The sequence below is a fragment of the Stegostoma tigrinum genome, chromosome 4 (assembly GCF_030684315.1).
Source record: "Stegostoma tigrinum isolate sSteTig4 chromosome 4, sSteTig4.hap1, whole genome shotgun sequence".
Lineage (NCBI taxonomy): Eukaryota > Metazoa > Chordata > Chondrichthyes > Orectolobiformes > Stegostomatidae > Stegostoma > Stegostoma tigrinum.
Window position 1 is genome coordinate 122,489,659 of NC_081357.1, and position 19,725 is coordinate 122,509,383.

The window sequence follows — 19,725 nt, forward strand, 5'->3', positions numbered from 1 at the left end:
TGAATACAGGTGGTTAAAACATAAATAGGCAGCAATTATTATGGCATGAGGAGCTGGTCAAATGAATACATAAATAAGTTCAAGTGATAGGTCAGCAGAGATACAGTGGCAGATCTTCAGGGAGATAATTCAGAAGTCACAGAGAAGAAACATTCCAGCGAGGCTGAGAAAATAAGAGACGCTAAGGAAAGAACACACCATCCATAGTTAACTAAAGAAATTTATGATGAAGGTTCATAATAGGTTACTTGAAAATTTAGGTTACAAGATGGAGAAAATAATAGTTTTAATTTTCAGCTCTGTGAAGAACTAAAATGTTTTGATTTCTTTTCTGTGGAGCAGAATACATTATTATTAGGATACTGAGGTTATAAGGTGGAGGAAGACAGTTTTCAGTTTTAAGAGGCCAAAAGGTCTTCTTTAACAGTAAGCTAAAGACAGCATTTTCAAGAAATATAGCACATGATAAGCAAGCTCTTCAAGAAGGTATTTGCTGACTGGAGTTTATGATGGAGGAAGAGGAGAGAGAGGAGTCCAGGAGTAGATATAGTTATACGGGAAACTAGTTCTTTCAGACAGCAGAGGTCCTTAGCAGAGGTGTTGTTGTTAGCAGGAGAATTAGGCAAGAGATGTCCTGAATTGCTTAAAAGAATATATCAAAAGCAGAAAGCTGTGGCTGTGTCAAACAGGATAAAACATCTTACATGACTGTTGAGGACATGAGTTTAAGAAACCCATGTCTAATGTTGGTCATTTCTGATGAAGGGTCTAGGCCTGAAACGTCAGCTTTCCTGCTCCTATGATACTGTTTGGCCTGTTGTGTTCATCCAGCTCTACACCTTGTTATCTCAGATTCTCCAGCATCTGCAGTTCCTATTATCTCTAACAATGGGAACACAGGAACAGCAGTAGGCCATTTAGCCCTTGAGCCTGTTCCACCTTTCAATATGATCATGGCTGATCTGTGCCTAAGTCCTGCCTTTGGCCCATATCCCTTAATACCTTCGCTTAATAAAATTATTCTATCTTAGATTTAAAATAAATAGCTGATGCTGCATCCATTTTCATTTGGGGAAGAGAGTTCCAAACATCTACAACTCTTTGTGTGTATAAGTGCTTCCTAACATTTCTTCTGAATAGTCTGGCTCTAATTCTCAATAATAAGTGATCTGATTTAGGAAACTGTCTAAGAGTCTCAGGAAGAGCAATTAATCAAAAACGAAAGCACAAAGTAGTGCTGAAATTTGCCAAAAAGAAGCTGATTACAAATATGCCTGCAGAACAAGGATATGTAGACAGGGAGATAGCAAGAACTGCAGATGCTGGAGTCAAAGGTAATACAATGTGGAGCTGGAGGAACACAGCTCTGTAGAAGAGTCCCAACCCAAAACTTCAACTTGCCTGCTCCTCTAATGCTACCTTGCCTGCTGTGTTCCTCCAGCTCCACAGTGTGTTAGCTCTATATTTAAACAGGGATATCTCTTTATTGAGTGCAGGTGTGTGTAAGATTATTTGTGGGATAGAGTGGTTGTATATTCTTTCCTGATATGGGTAGTAAGATAGTTTCAAATGGTTATTGAAAAATGTAATATTATTCACATTTTTCTTTGGCAATGAGCCTTTAGGGTTTTTTTTGTCAAATGTACGTTAACAGCCTCTTTTGTACATGTCCAGTGATTGACACCTAGAACAGAAAGAAGAAAATACTTTTGCTTTATTAAGAATGTGTTGCCTCTGTCGCCTGACTTGTAATACCGTCAGCTAGGATGATAGCAAATTAAAGATAAACATCTAGCTCCCTAAAGACAAGTGGCAGATCTGAAAATTGGTTTGAATATAAAGAACAACCAATGATTATAGGTATAGTAAGAAAGGAAAAGTTAAATTATGAGAGAAAGCTAGCTGGAAATATAAAACCAAAAAGTCAGAGTTTCTACAGGTATTTTAAAAAAGGAAAAGAGTAAGTAAATGGTCCTCTTAAGAGTGTTTGGGAAATTATTATTGGGAAATAAAAAGATGGCAGATGAATTAAGCAGCGATTTTGTAATAACATTCACCATAGAGGATATAAATAACATCACAGAACTAATTGTGAATCAGAAAGTAGAATAGAGTGCTCATTTGGAGAGCTAGTATAGACACAGTGGACCAAATGGTATACTTCTGCAGCATAACTATTTTGAGATTCTGACTGAGGAATTTAAAACAATCACATTCACCAAGGAAAGATAACAATAAACTAAAATTTGACAAGTTTCTCGGCCCTGATCAATATTATTTTGGGGTACTTAAAGGCAGTAGCTCTGAGATAGTGGGTGCATTGGTTTTAATTTTTCAAACATTCTTAGATTCTGGAAAGGTCCCATCTGTTTCGAAAATAGAGAATATGACTTCTATTTGAGAAAGGACACAGACTGATAATGGGAGACTACAGGCCAGTTAGGCTAAAATCCTGAAGAACAGTAATACTTAAAATGTTGACTTCTCCTTTCCTCCAGATGCTGCCTGTCCTGCTGTGTTCTTCCAGCCTCCTGTTTGTCTACCTTGGATTCCAGCATCTGCTGGTATTTTTACCTCTAGCCTAAAATCTAAGACATGCAAGTGCTAGAATCTATTATAGCAGGTTATAGCAGGGCATTCAGAAAACTGTCTTCAATCAGGCAGAGTCAACATGGTTAAGTGAAAGAGGAATCATATTGGGTTAATATATTGGAGTGCTTTGAGTAACAAACAACAGATAAAGATGAACTGATGGATTTACTGTGCTCAGATTTCCAGAAAAGGATTTAGCAAAGGATTTATCAATACCCAGATAACCCATTTCTTCAATGTTGATCACAGGATGAACATTGCCAGGCCTTGGGAGGTAGCTTCTGTAGTATCACATAAACACCACCTGAAAACTGGAGGAGCAGCACCTCATATTTCACCTCAAGAGCCTAAAACCCAATGATCTCAATGTGGACTTTACTAGTTTCAAAATCTCCCCACCCCTGGCCTCATCCCATGACCAACCCTCCCTCTCATCCCCACCTCCTTGACCTGACACAACCTGTCCATCTTCTCTCCCACCTATCTACTCCCCCGACCTCGGTGACTAATCCCCACCACAGCCTACCTGCATTCACCTATCACTATCCCACCAACCTTCCCCAGCCCCACCCATCCTTTCTATTTATTTCAGAGCTCCCTTCCCACATCCTCACTTCTAAAGAAGAGACCTAACCCGAAACGTCAGCTTTCCTGCTCCTCCGCCCGCAGCCTGGCCCGCTATGTTCCTTCAGCTCCACCCTGTGTTATCTGAGACTCCAGCATCAGCAGTTCTTAGTATCTCTTTGGGAGATACCTTCTGAGTTCTTCTTCAAAGTATTGCCATGAGATCTTTTGCTAAGCAGGCAGACAGGGAGTTTAAGTTTCATGTAGCATTTGCTCAGTCCTACATTGCAATGCTAGCCTTAATTATTTTTCTATTGCGTCCTAGAGTCGGACATGAACCCATGAGCCTGTGATGTAGAGAAGAGCTTATTACTTGGCTGACACTACCATCCCTAGGTGACAATATGACCTTTAGGAATGACTTGGTGAGCACACCGATGTGCCAGCTATGTATCCAAGTTAGTAGAAGAAACAAAAAACAATGGGATAGTGTAGACAGGAGAATATTTAAATTATGAGAGTGGGCAAAATATGCCTATCACTGGTAACTGAAAACAAACTCTGCTATCTGGGATAGATCAATCACATACCTGACATCAGGCTCTCAGAGCAACTTCATTACTCAGCAATCAGTCACTTGAAACGCAAATTGCATGTTCACCATCTCATATCAATTCACCACAAAATGATCTGGAATTCCAATGTAAAGTACTTACCATGTGAGAGAGTGACTCTGGTGTCTGCTGATTACTGGTGTTGCCATTGAACAATTTGCTTATACCCGTGGAGTTAACCACGAAATATGATGACATGTTATGTTGAATGCAATGATAGGAGACATGATTCTCTGCTACAATCTGCCCCTCAATAGCAACTCCAACCACTGTTCCAAAGGCTTCCATTGTCATACCTGTTGACGCAAGATGAAAATAAAAGTAAAGTCCCATTTTATCATCACAATGAAATGTAGTATTGCCAGTTCATGCACAGACAAGCCAACAATTTGATAGAATAAGATTACTGTCAAGCAACTATTTCTCCAATGGAGGTGAATTTTTTTGATGACTACAGAGGTCACACAATATTAATGACAGAAGCAGATTAACATATTGCTCCAGATATTCCAACCAGTAAACCATATTTCCAATCCTGGAACACAAACAGAAGTTGCTGGAAAAGTTCAGCAGGTCTGGCAGCATCAGTCAAGAGAAATCAGAGTTAATGTTTTGGGTCTGGTGATCCTTCTTCAGAACCAATCCTGATTTGGTTCAAGATTTTGCGCTAACTTTTAGATGTTCTAGGTGATGGAGATTCCTGGAAAGAGGCATTCTGTCTAGGAAATACTGAATCTACCAGCGAAGGGAACTGGTGTGGTACCTCCTTTGAAGAAGTCAATGTGCTGTATTCTGTGATGTATATGACCAGCCACATGTCCTGTTACTTTGATAGGGTTATTGCGGGAAGTGTGGGGTTAGGGTGGCAGCCGGTTAAGAGTTTAGGATGCCAAGTGGGTGAGACAGTAGTGCAAAATGGAAGTGGGATTCCAGGTGGATAGTAAATGGGTGAGGTTGGTTGTGTGCCAGGAGGTCAAGGTGTCAGGCAGGTGGGTGAGTTGGGTTGGGATGCGTGGTATTCCAGGGTGCCCCATAAGTGAATGAATACTTAATGTAGATGGGGAGATGTTGGGTCAGGGAACTCCAGCTTGCAAAGTGGGGTGGAATCTGTTCGGGGTATGATAATCAGGGGTCTGGGCAATGTAAGGCATTCAAAAGACATAGTTGGGGGAACAGTAATGAATGGGGAGGGGTGCAATTTAATAGTTAACAAGGAGTTAGAGTAGGTATTTAATTTACTAACCTGCCTGGATAAACATTAATTTTACCGAGTTGGCACCTCCAAAGTTTACAAAGGGCTTCAGATGCTGTGGAATTTTCCATTGGAAGTTTAGGCATCCTGGCCATTTCCCATGGAGTCTGCTGTGTCAGGGATTCTGCATGATCCTGGTGCATGATTCAAGGCCATTCTGCTCCAATGACTGTTTGGCCATCGGAATATCTGGAATATTGGGTGGAATTTTCCCAGTCCCTGAATAACGTGACCAATGGTGGGTCAGTTGGGAAAACATAGCAAACTCAGTAACATTAGACTCTCAGCTTCAAGAAAATAAAGTAGAATTGTACAGTTAAGGTTTGCAAGGCAAGATGAGAATCTGTTTAGTGAGCGACGAGACATATTTCTACCTAAGCTTGCTTCGTTGATAAGCTATTCTCCTACATGTCAAAGAGAAACCAAACATCTAGACTGATTAAATGACTGGCTGATTGATTGATTGATTTATTGTCATATGTACCAAAATAGAGTGAAAAACTTTGTTTACGAGCGGCACAGGCAAATCACAGCAAACAAAAGATGTACAGATCAAAAAGGCTTAGAGGTTACATTATTTGTGGCTAGAGTCCATTCACCAGTCTGGAAAGAAGCTGTTCCTGAACCTGTTTGTGTGCTTGTTTTCAGGCTTCTGTATCTTCTGCCTGATGGAAGAGGTTGTAGGAGATCATTATCAGGGTGGGAGGGGTCTTTGATGATGTTGGCTGCTTTTCTGCGGCAGTGAGCCATGTAAATAGAGTCCATGGATGGAAGGTTGGCTTCTGTGATAGTCTGGGCTGTGCACGTAGTTTCTTACGGGCCAGGGCAGAGCAGTTGCCGTACCAGGCCATTGTACACCTTGTTAGTATGCTTTCAATGGTACATCTGTAGAACTTGGTGAGGGACCTTATGGACATGCCGAATTTCCTGAGCTGCCCTGAGCAAGAGGAGTCATTGTTGACTGTTGCATCTACGTTGGAAGTCCAGGACAGGTCATCGGTTATCGTCACTCTGAGGAACTTGATGGTCTTCACTCTCTCAACCTCAGTTCTATTGATGTAGATGGGGAAGTGTTCTCCTCCTTTCATTCTGATGTTAATGATCCATTCTTTAGTTTTGTCGATGTTGAGAGACATATTGTTTTCACTGCACCATGTCACCAAGCTCTCTATCTCCCTTCTGTATTTTGACTTGTCATTGTTAGATATCCGTCCCACTATGGTGGTGTTGTCAGCGGACTTGTAGATGGCGTTTGTTTGGAATTTGACAACACAGGTGGGATGTCAAGAGAGCAGAGAGTTCTCGTTATGAAAATTAGATTGGCTATGTCGTAACTCTGGCTCATTGCTCAGTCCTCTGGGTCTCCATCTTGGACCATAGCCACAACATCTCACTCCGTGGGCAGTGACCACCCCCCCATACATCCCTGCCACTCCCCCGCCCCCCGCCCCATTGGAGATTATGTACCAGTCTCACCCGCATCATCCCTAATCCGCTGCAGTTTTCCACTTTAATGCTGGACTTTGGATTGCAGAGACCTCCATCATTGTCATACTCTATGCGCAGGGACAAATATCCATTTCCTGATTGGTCCAGGCTGCACTGCCAGGGTCCTCATTTTCTCTCTTAGCGTTCACTCACTTTGCTCCTGTGTGGATACTCATCGTCTCTCTGCCTTGCCTTTTTCCACTTCCCAGTGTCAGTCAAAATGGACAGGATGACCGTATTTCTGTTGGGCCTTGCCACTGAGCAGACACAAAGCCAGGCAGCTTGTCGTGGTTGTCAGCAGTGATCAGTCCTGACTGATGGGTGGGCCTGTTGTTGCACAGCACTGGGCTACATTAATGCTACAACTTCACCGTCCACCAACACATTCACAACAAACCACACCGCACACATTTCAAACAAGTTCCCATCTCTCAAAGTCTGAGGGGAGTCGTCTTTCACCAAATCCGGGGAGACAGTATTCAGTCAGGGAGAACATTCAAGGGCAGCTTCTGATATTACTCCAGGGGTTTGGACGAGGCCAGGCAGCTACTTGGGGCAGGATAGCTATCATTCAGAGAGAGTTGGAACATTATGTGATGCTGAGGATGGCTTGGTTATGTACTTCATTCTGTATTTGTAGCTAAACTGACATTTGGTCACACAGCTGCCAATGAAAAGTGAACATCTGTTTACAGTTTGACAAAGTCTTCACCATAACATGTCACCTACACAGAGTCAGAATGTTTTCTTCTTCTTTTCCCTCCACTACATCTAATTACAGACCCAGGATTCACAGCTGGGGTTGTGCGGAGGCTATCCAATAGCAGTGTTTGTCGGCCTTGGAGTTTTGGGCAGGTGACCCCGGGGGTATTAGTGTTTGGAGGGCGCAGGCACATTGAGTGCATCCTGCCCAGAGGCAGGTTTACCCTCTTCAGCTTGAAAGTTGCAGTCAGGTTGAAAGCAGAAGGCCTGGCCACCTCTCTGACATGTCCTGGGAGACCTCCTCAGTGTGGTTGCTCCAATGACTAGCAGCATCCCGTTTCTTTGTGAGCAATGAGCACCTGGACTGAGATCAGAGTTCTTTGTTTCCTGCTGTCACTTTGCTATTGGTGCTCAGCAGGTCATAGAGTCATACAGCATGGAAACTGACCTTTTGGTCCATCTCGTCCAAACACCGACAAATCTCTCCCACCTTCCTGCATTTGTCTCACATCCCTCTAAACCCTTCCTATTCATGTTCCTGTCCAAAGCTGCACCTATCAATTCTTCTGGCACTTCATTCCACATACGAACAACGCTCAGTGTGAAAAAGTTGCCCTTCAGGTCCCTTTTAAATCTTTCTCCTCTCACATTAAAAATATGGCCCCTGGTTTTGAACTCCCCCATCCTGGGAAAAGACCTTTGCTATTCACTGTACCTATGCTTCTCACGATTTTATGAACCTCTAAAAAGCCATCCCTCAACCTTCTACGCTCTAGTGAACAAAGTCCCAACCTATTTAGCCTCACCTTATAACTCAAACACTTGGGCCCGTCCAGCAGTCTCTGAGTGTGTTCTCAAACCTGCCCATGGAGGCAGACAGACCCTGGCATTCCTGAGGCTGGAAATGGCAGTCCTGCAGCCTTTGGGTCAGGTTGTTCAGTGTCCCTGACAAACCTGACTGCTGCACCCCATGTTTGCTTGTTCAGGTCGATAAGGTTTGGAACTGTCAACGCAACAGGCTCCTCTCCTGCCTGGGGCTGAGCAGGTGGCCAGTCTCTGACAATACTCTGAGTACCAGCAACCTGGTGGCATTTCTTCCTTGGCCACCGTTATAGATGTGTACTCACCAGGAGGTGCGATCCATTCTAATCTGTCCAACGTATCCTGCCCCCCACTCCCGCACCCCCTAACCCACCATGAGATTGTCAATATCTGAGCTGGTGGAGGGTGAAGTGGGTTGTCAGTGGCATCTTGCTCAGAACTGGAGACGGGGGAGTGTCTCGTGGTGCTGCACCAGAGACCATGGTCTTGTTGCTTGTGCCTTCAGGAGATAAAACAGAGAATGTGGCATGACCAAGGGGTTGAGATTTTGTCATGTTTAGAGCTCATTCACGTTGGGGCATGATGGGATATTAGCAGAACAGAGGACAATGCTTCTTACTCATTCACCAAGATATGGATGTTTCTGTATCTCTACAGCATGAGTCCTGGTCCTCACCAGGAGAGTCAAACTGGGGTGGAGATAGGGAGTTGGGCTGGGAGGGTGGGGGGGCAAGATCAGGCACAGCCCACCCTTTCAGCCTTCTTTCGGCTCTATAATGAGCTGTTTTCTTCTGGAATGAGACAAAGGGAGAGATTAAATCAGATGAAATGGGTGGCACAGCTGTTAGTGCTCATGTGGATAGGGGGAAATCTAGAGGTGCCTACAGCAAGGGAGAAGATAGTGTGTGTGTGTTTGTGTGAGTGAGCGAGTGTGTATGCATTTGTGTGTGTGTCTGTGCGTGTTGTATGTTGGGGTGGGGCCGGTGGAGTGAGTCAGGGAAGATGACGCTGGCGATAGTGAGAGCAGTGGAACATGATCCTTGGTGAGCGATGGGTGCACTGGTAAAAGCAGATTGCGTTAGAAGCAACAAAGAGAACATGGTGGCACTTAGCCTAGCAGAGCAGAGCTGTGGCACTGCTGGATGTTCCTTCAGATGTTTATATCTGCACAAAGCAGACAGGGTCTGGTGACACGCTCTACTCTGCTGGTCCTGTGGAAACGACACATCTCTCCTTGGCACCATCCCATCCACCAGGATGTCTAGGTCTCTGTCAACAAAGCAAGGTGCTCATTTCCTCATGTACGTCACAAAATGTCTCAAATCATACAGGGCTGCTCCGGACTGCCAGAGTCTGACTATGTACACTGCGCCATTTTAAATGTGGCACCAGAAGATCCCAGGACATTTATTTTCTAATCAACCTGTTCTGGGATGTTATTACACATCTCTGGAGCAGGTGGGACTTCAATCTGGGCCTCCTAGCTCAGAGATAGGGGCATTACCACAGCATCACGAGAGCCACAGATCCCGATATATCCCAGCAATATTTTGTGTTATGGTAAGCGGGAGAATCAGGCTAGCAACAGATGATTAGAGATAATGGGAACTGCAGATGCTGGAGATTCCAAGATAATAAAATGTGAGGCTGGATGAACACAGCAGGCCAAGCAGCATCTCAGGATGTGCTGTCGCAACATGGTACCAAGTTAATGAGGTGAGTTTGGTTCAACAGCACAAAAAAAACTTGCTAGGCCTCAGATGGAATCCCTCCTCAAAACCCAACAAAAATGACACTTTGCAGATTTCTAGTGAGACTGAACACAGAGTTAAAAAGGGGGCTGGAGGGAAGGTACAATTTTAAGTCCTCACAAGCAATTTGTTCCGAAGTGATGCTAACGAATCTAAACTGGAACCTAAACACTCCCTAATTCCCTCAATTCTAGTTTTAACAGAGGTGGGAAGCAGGTTGTTGATTTAAATATCTCAGCGAGGCCATTTGCTTCCATTATAACAATAATTATAACAATTTATCTTTCCATCTGTTCGATTTCTTGTACAAGCATCTTCCTTGAAACAGTACATTAAATCTGAAACAATCAATTCCAAATTACGACTTTGGAAGAAAAACAGAAGTTGCTGGAAAAGCTCAGCAGGTCTGGTAGCATCTGTGAAGAAAAGAAACTGGAGATAATGTTTCAGGTCCGGTGACCTTTCCTCAGAACTTTGGAAGCATCAGCATTGTCTGACAGAAGGTAAGTACAATGCCAAACCTGAAACGTTAACTTACAGGATGTGTTTTCTACAATTCAAAAAATGAAACATTTCTCCTAAAGTTATTACTCGAGTCACAAACAAAGTGCTGATGTTTTGCAGTAATATAGTAAGCAAGTATAAACCACATTGTAATCTTGTTGAGAATCTACTGACAATCTGAGTAGATCTACTTGACATTCCCAAATTAATTTAAATTTAATTGATTTTACCAGAAATTCTGCCAGAACAATTTAACTTACGGAAGGCAGTTGCACTATCTCTCTCCTTCTGGTCACTGCTCAGAAACATAGTAAGAGTTGAGTATGGCACGTGGAAACACTGAAAGAAGAGATACAACTGATCAGGTATAGTTCTCCGAGAATATCCCAGTAAAATTTATTCCAAGGTGACTACCAGCAGAAATGCTGCTAAGATAAACATATCTGTCCCAGATCATAGATTGTTTAACAGGTAGTTTTGATTACAACTTTTTATTTGGTTTCAAATGTTTGCATTGAATTATTTCTATTAAAGAGTTCTGTGAAAGCGTGCAGACTTTCATAAAGTCATTCAGACTAGTTAGTATTCAACTACTTCTGCTTGCAAAAGTGCATATTTTGCCTATTCAAAGTGCCTTCTGAAGGCAACAGCACAGCCTACTGAAATTTCCCAAGGCACGTCACAGAAACACATGAAGCAAAATATGGTTCTGGACAGCATGAGAAAGTATTAGGCCAAATGGTCAAACTTTCAATCAAAGAAAATAGGAACTGCAGATGCTGGAGAATCCGAGATAACAAAGTGTGGGGCTGGATGAACACAGCAGGCCAAGCAGCATCTTAGGAGCACAAAAGCTGATGTTTCGGGCCTACACTCTTCATCAGAAAAAAAGCCTGCGGTCTAGGGAGGATATTCCAGAGCTTGGAAATTAGAAGGTTGAAGGTACAACCACCAGCAGTGGAGTGACTAACATTGGGAACTCACAAGAGGCCAAATTATGAGTAGCAGAGATGCCTCAGAGATGAGTGGGCCTGAAAAAGATTATGGAGTCAGAGAGGGACCATGCTGTGGGGGGGGGGATTTAAAACAAAGGAAAGTTCTAAGGTAATAAAATGTGAGGCTGGATGAACACAGCAGGCCCAGCAGCATCTCAGGAGCACAAAAGCTGACATTTCGGGCCTAGACCCTTCATCAGAGAGCTCTCTGATGAAGGGTCTAGGCCCGAAACGTCAGCTTTTGTGCTCCTGAGATGCTGCTGGGTCTGCTGTGTTCATCCAGCCTCACATTTTATTATCTTGGATTCTCCAGCATCTGCAGTTCCCATTATCACTGATACAAAGTTCTAAGGTATTGTGGGTGATAGAGACATAGGACTTGTTGCGAGCTACCAGAAAGGTTTTGGATGGTCATGTTCATGGATAGATTAGATTCCCTACAGTGTGGAAACAGGCCCTTCAGACCAACAAGTCCACACTGCCCCTTGGAGCATCCCACCCACACCCATCCCCCTATAACCCACACACCCCTGAACACTACGGGCAATTTAGCATGGCTGATCCACATAGCCTGCACATCTTTGGACTGTGGGAGGATACTGGAGCACCCAGAGGAAACCCATTCAGACACAGGGAGAATGTGCAGACTCCACACAGACAATCGCCCGAGGCTGGGATCGTATCCTGGTGCTGTGAGCCTGCAGTGCTAACCATTGAGCCACCGTGCCGCCCTGGTAAAGCCAGTCATACGTACATTGGAATAGTCGAGTCTGCAGGTAACACAGACACAAATGAGAGAATGAGCAGCAGATAAATCCTGACAGGGGCAAAGTCATTTGATGCTACAGAGGTTAGTGATTGAAGTTGGAGCTCATTTCAGGATGAGGGGTGGCACCAAGATGAACAAACATTGATCTCAGATTGCTGCCAGCGGGACAGATGGTGTAAGTAGCTAGGGTATGGAGTTTGGATCAGGAACCACTAGTCTTCTTCATTCTTTTCAATGTTTAATTGAGGATCTACATGCTGACCTGGTCACTACTCCAGAATAGAGACCTCCATCTTCCTTGTATCAGGGAGGATATAAAACAGGCTGCAGTAAGTTTATGACTCATTGTTCACGAGGTGATGATAATAACATCGAGAACCCCATCCCATTCCCCATGGAATAGAAGCTGAGATTTTAAGTAAGTCACAATCTGGCATGGAAATTATCCCAAGGGTTTTGAAAGTAACTGATCATATTTTCTGTATAAGGTACAATGTGAGATGGTTATACTTAAAAAGCAGGAAACAAGCTTGCGTTAGAGACTTCGGATGGGATGGAATTTGAAGCCAGACAAGAAGAACTGCATATGGAAACTAATAAGTGGTGAGTATGGACAAGATAAGCAAGAGACGGAGGAACCAGATTATTAAGAAAGGGAAGCTGAAAGAACTGTGGATGCTGTAAGTCAGAAACTTCTGGAAAAGTTCAGCAGGTCCGGCAGTGTCTGTGAAGAGAAATCAGAGTTCACGTTTCGGGCCAAGTGACCCTTCCTCAGAACACGTCCGAAGAAGAGTCACTTGACCCTAAACACTAACTCTGATTTCTCCCCACAGGTGCTGCCGGACCTGCTGGACCTTTCCAGCAATTTCTGTTTTTGTTACCAAGAAATTGTGTGTGTGTGTGTGTGTGTGTGTGTGTGTGTGTGTGTGTGTGTGTGTGTGTGTGTGTGTGTGTGTGTGTGTGTGTGTGTGTGTGTGTGTATACATTCACAATCATGTGTCCAAATATTTTCAAGTAATTGACTTTCATTTACTGATAACATACAGGTTTAACGAAACATTCATTCCAACTAAAACTAAATCAGATGCTGCAGATGCTATAGACATGCAATGGTTACTTTGCAAATATGTTATCAACAGATACTGACGACAATGCACTGCATTGCGTTTACAGCAGAGGACCTGCCCAGAAGGCCCAATAAATTGTGTCAATGTTTAAGCTGCATGTGAGCCTCCAACCACACCTTCTCATCTAACCCCACCAATATAGCCTCCATGCATCTACTCAGCTCTCCCATCAGTTTGTCCCTCTGGGTGACAATGTACTTTGCCCTGTCGTTTGCAATGGCTCTGGCATCCTTTATAAGTGGGGATATCTCCTCTACATGCATCCTATTAAAACTCTTCATAACCTTGAAAACCTGTATTATGATCCCAGCTGATGCTGCTACTGGACAAGGTGGATGCCAAACTGAAACATAACTGAATAGATCACATTTTGTTTGACATTATTTAACATGATGGTCTTTCACAGAAACACGAGTTCACAAAGCTGGATTTAACAATAAAATAGAAGTTCACTACACTAAAGAACGTATGTGTGATGGTTGATAGTCTGAATCGTATTTTTATCTTTTTTTTGTATGCTTTCCTATGAGTGACAATTTTTGAGTCAAACTGGACCTTCTGCAAACAAAGCATGCAAGGCTGACTCACATCGAAAGAATAATATGCTGTTTGTTGTTATTTCACATTAACTTGCTATACTCCATTCCTCAATATATTGCCTGCATGTTTAGAGCAAAGAAGCTTCCAATTCCTACACAGGGAACATCCACCTTGCACAAATTGCATGACATTGGAAAAGGAAAGGGTGCTAAAGGTTACTGGGGAATGGATCTGGCTATCATAGAGCTAAGTTCTCCGTCAACTCCAACAAACCTCCTTTACCTACAGTACCCTTCCATCCAAACACAGGAGATGAAACAATGGCTCTTCCACCTCTTTTCTTCTCACTGTCCAGGACCCCAATTATTACTTCCAGGGAAATAACAATTTACTTGCCCTTCTAAGAAGTTAGTAAATTGCATTCACAATTCACATTGTGGGCTCCTCTGCAATGGAGAGACAAAATGCTGGGTATGACCATTTTGTGGAAAACTTCTGTTTAGTCTGCAAGTGTGAGTCCAAATCACTTCAAGTTTTAATTCTTTACCCTGCTGCCACACTCTGCCCTTTCCACCCTTAGCTACTAGTCCTGTTCAAGTAGAAGTCAGTGAAACTTCAGGGGGAAGAAGTCCTCGAATGTCAGCTGAAGACTTTACAACCTTCCAAAAATCAGCAATAAGTTTAATAATTTTGGATTACTGCCTCTATTGCCATTTTCTATATTTTTCTCTCTTGTTCCTCCATTGTTTTGGTTTTCTTTGCATTTGTACAGCAGGTATTCAGGATCCTGCAAATCACACCTCCTCTAAACACATTCTTTGTCCCTTTACTTCTATTATTACTGCTCTCTTTCATCTTGTGCCATGAAATGCTTTGGCATTTATTCTCTTTGCCATTTTTCCCAATCATAAATCTTCCCTTTTGTTCATTTTTCCAACCTACACCCTTTGATTTGTTCAAACTTGTTCCACTTCTAACTTTTCCCACTCCTGATGAAAGGTCTCAGGCTAAAATGTTAATTCTTTTGTCCACCTAAAGTTCTGTCTGACTGGCTGAGTATTTTCACCACCTTCTTGTTCTTACTTCAGATTTCCAGCATTCATCATATTTTCCTTTTGAATATATCAGCAGCTTCTGAAAAGAGACTGTCTGTAACCTTCTGAGAGCATACCAACACAATATACTAAAAACAACTATCAGTTTATAAGGCTACAGGCAAAATAATTGAAGTCAATAATTGTCTAACTGATCGTATATTTATATTTTCTATTACACTCAACATTACATTGGTCTACACTAAACTCATCACCATTCTTTAGATCAAGAATTTAGTTATCCAAGTTCCTTTGACTATGACCTGTGCTGATAATAACCAGCATAGAGTCATAGAATCATACAGCATTAACCAGACAGCGTGGAAACAGACCCTTTGGTCCAAATTGTCCATGCTGACTAGACATCCCATTCTGACCTAGTTCCATTTGCCAGCATTTGGCCTGCATTCCTTTAAACCCTTCCAATCCATACACCCATCCAGATGCCTTTTAAATGTTGTAATTACAACAGTTTCCACCACATCTTCTTGCAGCTCATTCTGTATGCACACCATTCTCTGCATTAAAAAGTTACCCCTCAGGTCCTTTTCACATCTTTCCCCTTTCACCTTAAACATATGCCCTCTAGTTTTGGACTCCTCTACCCTAGGAAAAGGACCTTGGCTATTTGTCCAACCCATGACCCTCATGATTTTAGAAACCTCTATAAGGCCACCCGTCTGGCTCTGATGCTGCAGGAAAAAAGCCCTATCCAATGCAACATCTTCCTATAAGTTTTTGAAAAGACCTGCAGCTCGGGTTGTTAATGCAGTTGCCAAGCTGGTAAGTTTGTTGGCAAATGTTTTGTCACCGCGCTAGGTAACATCGTCAGTGTGGCTCCAGTGAGGAGTCAGTGTTCTGTCCCACTTGTTATTTATGTGTCTCAGTTTGCTGGGGTGGGTGGCATCACTTCCAGATTTGTTTCATAATGGTTGGTATATGAGTTCGGGTTTGAGTGCCAGGCCCCCAGGAATTCTTGTGCATGTCTTTGAAGGGACAATTTGTCCAAGAGACACTAGACACCCTACAATACATTAAGGACATGTCTGAAATGACTACCGGATTACTCCGCCCCTAGGAATCACGGTAGTCCACAGACTGATGGCCACACAACAACCGCTACTGTTGAGAATAACCACAACTAACAGAACCAACGTTATTTACAAGATGCCAGGCAAAGTCAGCTAAAAATAATACATAGGGAAAACAAGAAGGAAACTAGCCATCAGGATTCATGAACACCAACTAGCTACCACGAGACAGGACCAACTATCACTCATTTCAATACGCATGGACAAAGAGGGACACCAGTTGAACTGGGACATTGTAGCCATCCAAGAACAAGCCATGTAAAGACACACACGCAAATACCTTCTTCACCACCCTGACTACCTGCAACTCCACTTTCAAGGAACCACCCACCTGCACCCCTGGGTCTCTGTATTGGCCACAGTCTTCAGGGCCCTATCATCAATTGTACAAATTCAGCTGGGATTTGCCTTACCAAATTACAACATATCACATTTAGTAAATAATCTGGACTGTGCTAGGTATTCCATCAGATTATCAGTCAGGTTTGCAATATAATTCATGTGGGCTCAGTAGAAGATATATTTAATTACGCAGAGGGCCCAGTACTTTGGAGGCAAAAGGAATATATTTGTAAATTGCTATATTATCTGAGTTTGGTTTTCTTTTGTTTTGGTCTTGATAAGTGCAAAACCAAAAGTTTTGTCTTCATGTCTGTTAGCAATGTTTATTGTTCACAATCTGTACATTTAGTTCTCAGTATTGGTCTCAACTTAACCATTCAGCTATTATAGTTGAAGTAATTATAACAAGAAAATTAGAAATAATTATAATTGCATAATTAATACTGCTAAAGTTATATTCTAAACATACTTAATTAATGGTTCAGGTAGTCCAATAACCTCCTGGTATATTTTGTGTTACTGAAGAACCTTATATCTTATGGACAAAAAACAATCTGATTGATACATCACACTTTAATAACTCAATCAACATTATCTAAATATTCTGAGTACTTACTGTGAGCAGAGTACAGAACAGACCATAGAAGAATATGTACCACAAGAAGCTCCATCTTCCACGTGGTGGTACATACCAAAGAAGCACGTAGGACAGAACTGCAAAAGGAGCAGATCCAATTATCCTGAAAGAATGCACCAAAGTTAATAACTAGTTACAAAAAAATACTCCCTTAAGAAGTGGAACCTATCATTTAATATTCCTCGTGTTAGAGGCTACTTCTTCGACATGGCCATGTTAATTTGGCTCGAATGTCTCTCAATGGAAGCCTACCAGCTGAATATGATCTGCAGCCAGGTTCAATTTAACTGTTTACCATAAGAAAGAGCTACATGTGTCAGTTCAGGTAATATTAATAAAGATTCACTGCAAATTATCTAATGAAGTAAATTAATATACTCTTATTATATACTTGTATTTCAATAACAGATGCACATGAAGCACCCTTTACCTTGCCCAAAATGTAACAAGCAGTAAATTGGTGTCTAGTATTTGCAATCAGGAAAATGGTGACTTTAGCTTTACTGTTAGTTGTTAAAGTACTAAAACATTCCTGCTTTGGTGGTGTCAGCATCATGACCTAGTATCATATTCTGTTTTTTTAAAATTATGAATGTAGTTAACAATATAATAATGTGCTGATAACAAGGACTCTTAGCTATTTTGATAGATGCACCAAAGAAACATCCTATCCGGCTGCACCACAGCTTGGTATGGCAACTGCTCTGCCTAAGACCGTAGGAAATTACAGAGACATGTGAATGCAGCCCAGTCCATCACACAAACCTGCCTTCCTTCTGCTGACTCAATTTACACTTCCTGCTGCCTCGGGAAAGCAAAAGATCCCTCCCACCCCAGTTATACTCTCATCCACCCTCTTCTATCAGGCAGAAGATACAAAAGCTTGAAAACAAGCACCAACAGGTTCAAGAACAGCTTCTTCCTGCTGTTATCAGACTTTTGAACGGAACCCTCATATATTGGAGTTGATCTTTTTCTGCACCTTCTCTGCAGCTGTAACGCTATATTCTGCATTCTGTTCTATTACCCTGATAAACTTATATAAGGTGTGATTTGTCTGGTCAGCAAAACAATATATTTCTCTGTATCTCAGTACATGTGACAACAATAAATCAAATCAAATCAATACAATTATTTTATGATGTTGATATTTTCACGGGTCACTGTTGCAATATAGGAAATACGGTAGCCAATTTGCATTCATCCCTAAATAGTTTTTTTTTGATTAAAAAACAAATAAACCCACTGGATTATACTCTGCAACCCACTCCCTGTCAAAAGGACCAAACAGTTCCTCTGTTGACTGACAGCTCTCTCTGCTTCACATAAATGAGGTCAAGGAGCACGGTTAATTTTCCAACAAAGTTTTTCCCTAAATTCCATCTCAAATCCACCCAAAATAATAATTGATAGTATAGAGCAGTGCATGGATACCATTCTGAGGGTACCAATCTGTGTGCTTTAACTGTATTCTGATATTGTTCTGTCTGAAATTCCTATGGAAACTCTGCTGGTTTAGTCAGACGTTTTCTTGATCGTTTCACTCAACTCTGCACAAAGTATTGCTTTGCACACAACATCAACTTGTCAAGAAATCATTTCTACTTTCATACTTTGAAGTGGAAGACAAGGAGACGGAACTGATTGGAGCCAAGCATTCACAACAACCAAGGTTCACAGGCAAACATCTCATCCGTATGTGTTCCTACACACTTACCAGGATGAAAATGGTCTTTTTATAATTTACTGCCAGTGTCTTACACAAGGTTGGATAATCCCTTTTCCTGCCCTGAAAGTTACTGCAGCAATTTATCAACAGCTAGATGAAAATCAGCAACTTACATTCAACACCACAACAGCATTACTTATCTCCAGCTCCTCAGATACTGAAGCAGTCCAGTTCCAAATGCAAGATTCTGGGCTATATCTAGTTTTGGGCTGACAAGTGGCAGTCACGTTACACAAGAGCCAGACAGGGGCCATCTCTAACAGGAGAGAATGTAACTAGTGTCCATGACATTCAAAGACAACGCCATGGCTGAAGTGCCCATTGTCAATATCCTGAGGGTGACCAATCACCAGAAATAGAGTAGGACTAATCATATAGTACAAAAACAGGACTGCAGAACGCTCTCATGAAGAGCCACAGGGCTCAAAATGTTAAATCTGCTTTCTTCCCATACGTGGTGCCAGACCTGCCAAGTTTCTCCAAGAATTCCTGCTTTTGTTTCAGATTTCCAACATCTGTTGTCCTTTGTTTAGTTTTGCTTTGTTTTATTTTACCCTTACAGGCACGCTGGCTACAACAGTAGGTCAGAGGCTACGAATCCTGAAGTGAGTAATTCAACTTATGACCTCCCAGAGTCTGTCCGTCAGCTACAGGGCACAAGTCAGGAATGTGATGGAATACTCCCCAATTGCCTGGATGAGTACAGCTCCAATAACACTTAAGAAGCTTTACGCCATCTGGGAGAAAGTAACCCACTTGATTGGCACCAAATCCACAAACATTCGCTCTCTCGACCACCAACACTCAGTAGCAGCAATGTCTCCCACCTACAAGAAGCACTGTTGGAACTTGTGAAGGCTTCTTAATCAGTACCTTCTAAACACATAGCCATTACCATCTAGAAGGGCAAGGCTGTAGAAACATTAGAACACCACCACATAAAATTTCCTCTCCAAGCAACTCACCATCCTGACATGTTGCTTCACTGTCACTGGGTCAAAGTCCCGGAATTCCCTCCCTAATGGCAAAGTGGGTCAACCTATAGCACATGGGCTGCAGCAGCTCAAAAAGGCAGCTTACCTCCACTTTCTTAAGGGGAACTAGGGATGGGC

At 42.4% G+C, this 19,725-nt stretch overlaps 1 protein-coding gene across 1 annotated transcript in view; it reads right to left on the reverse strand.

The window, feature by feature from the left end:
• The window catches only part of mfsd2b (MFSD2 lysolipid transporter B, sphingolipid), a 71,378-nt gene that overhangs the window by 20,106 nt on the left and 31,547 nt on the right, over positions 1-19,725 (reverse strand). The window contains exons 4-6 of the mRNA XM_048531324.2: positions 16,864-16,987; positions 10,550-10,628; positions 3,873-4,066 (exon numbers count right to left, since the gene is read on the reverse strand). Of these exons, the coding sequence (XP_048387281.2) occupies positions 3,873-4,066; positions 10,550-10,628; positions 16,864-16,987 (397 nt within the window). The remainder of the gene's footprint in view (positions 1-3,872; positions 4,067-10,549; positions 10,629-16,863; positions 16,988-19,725) is intronic.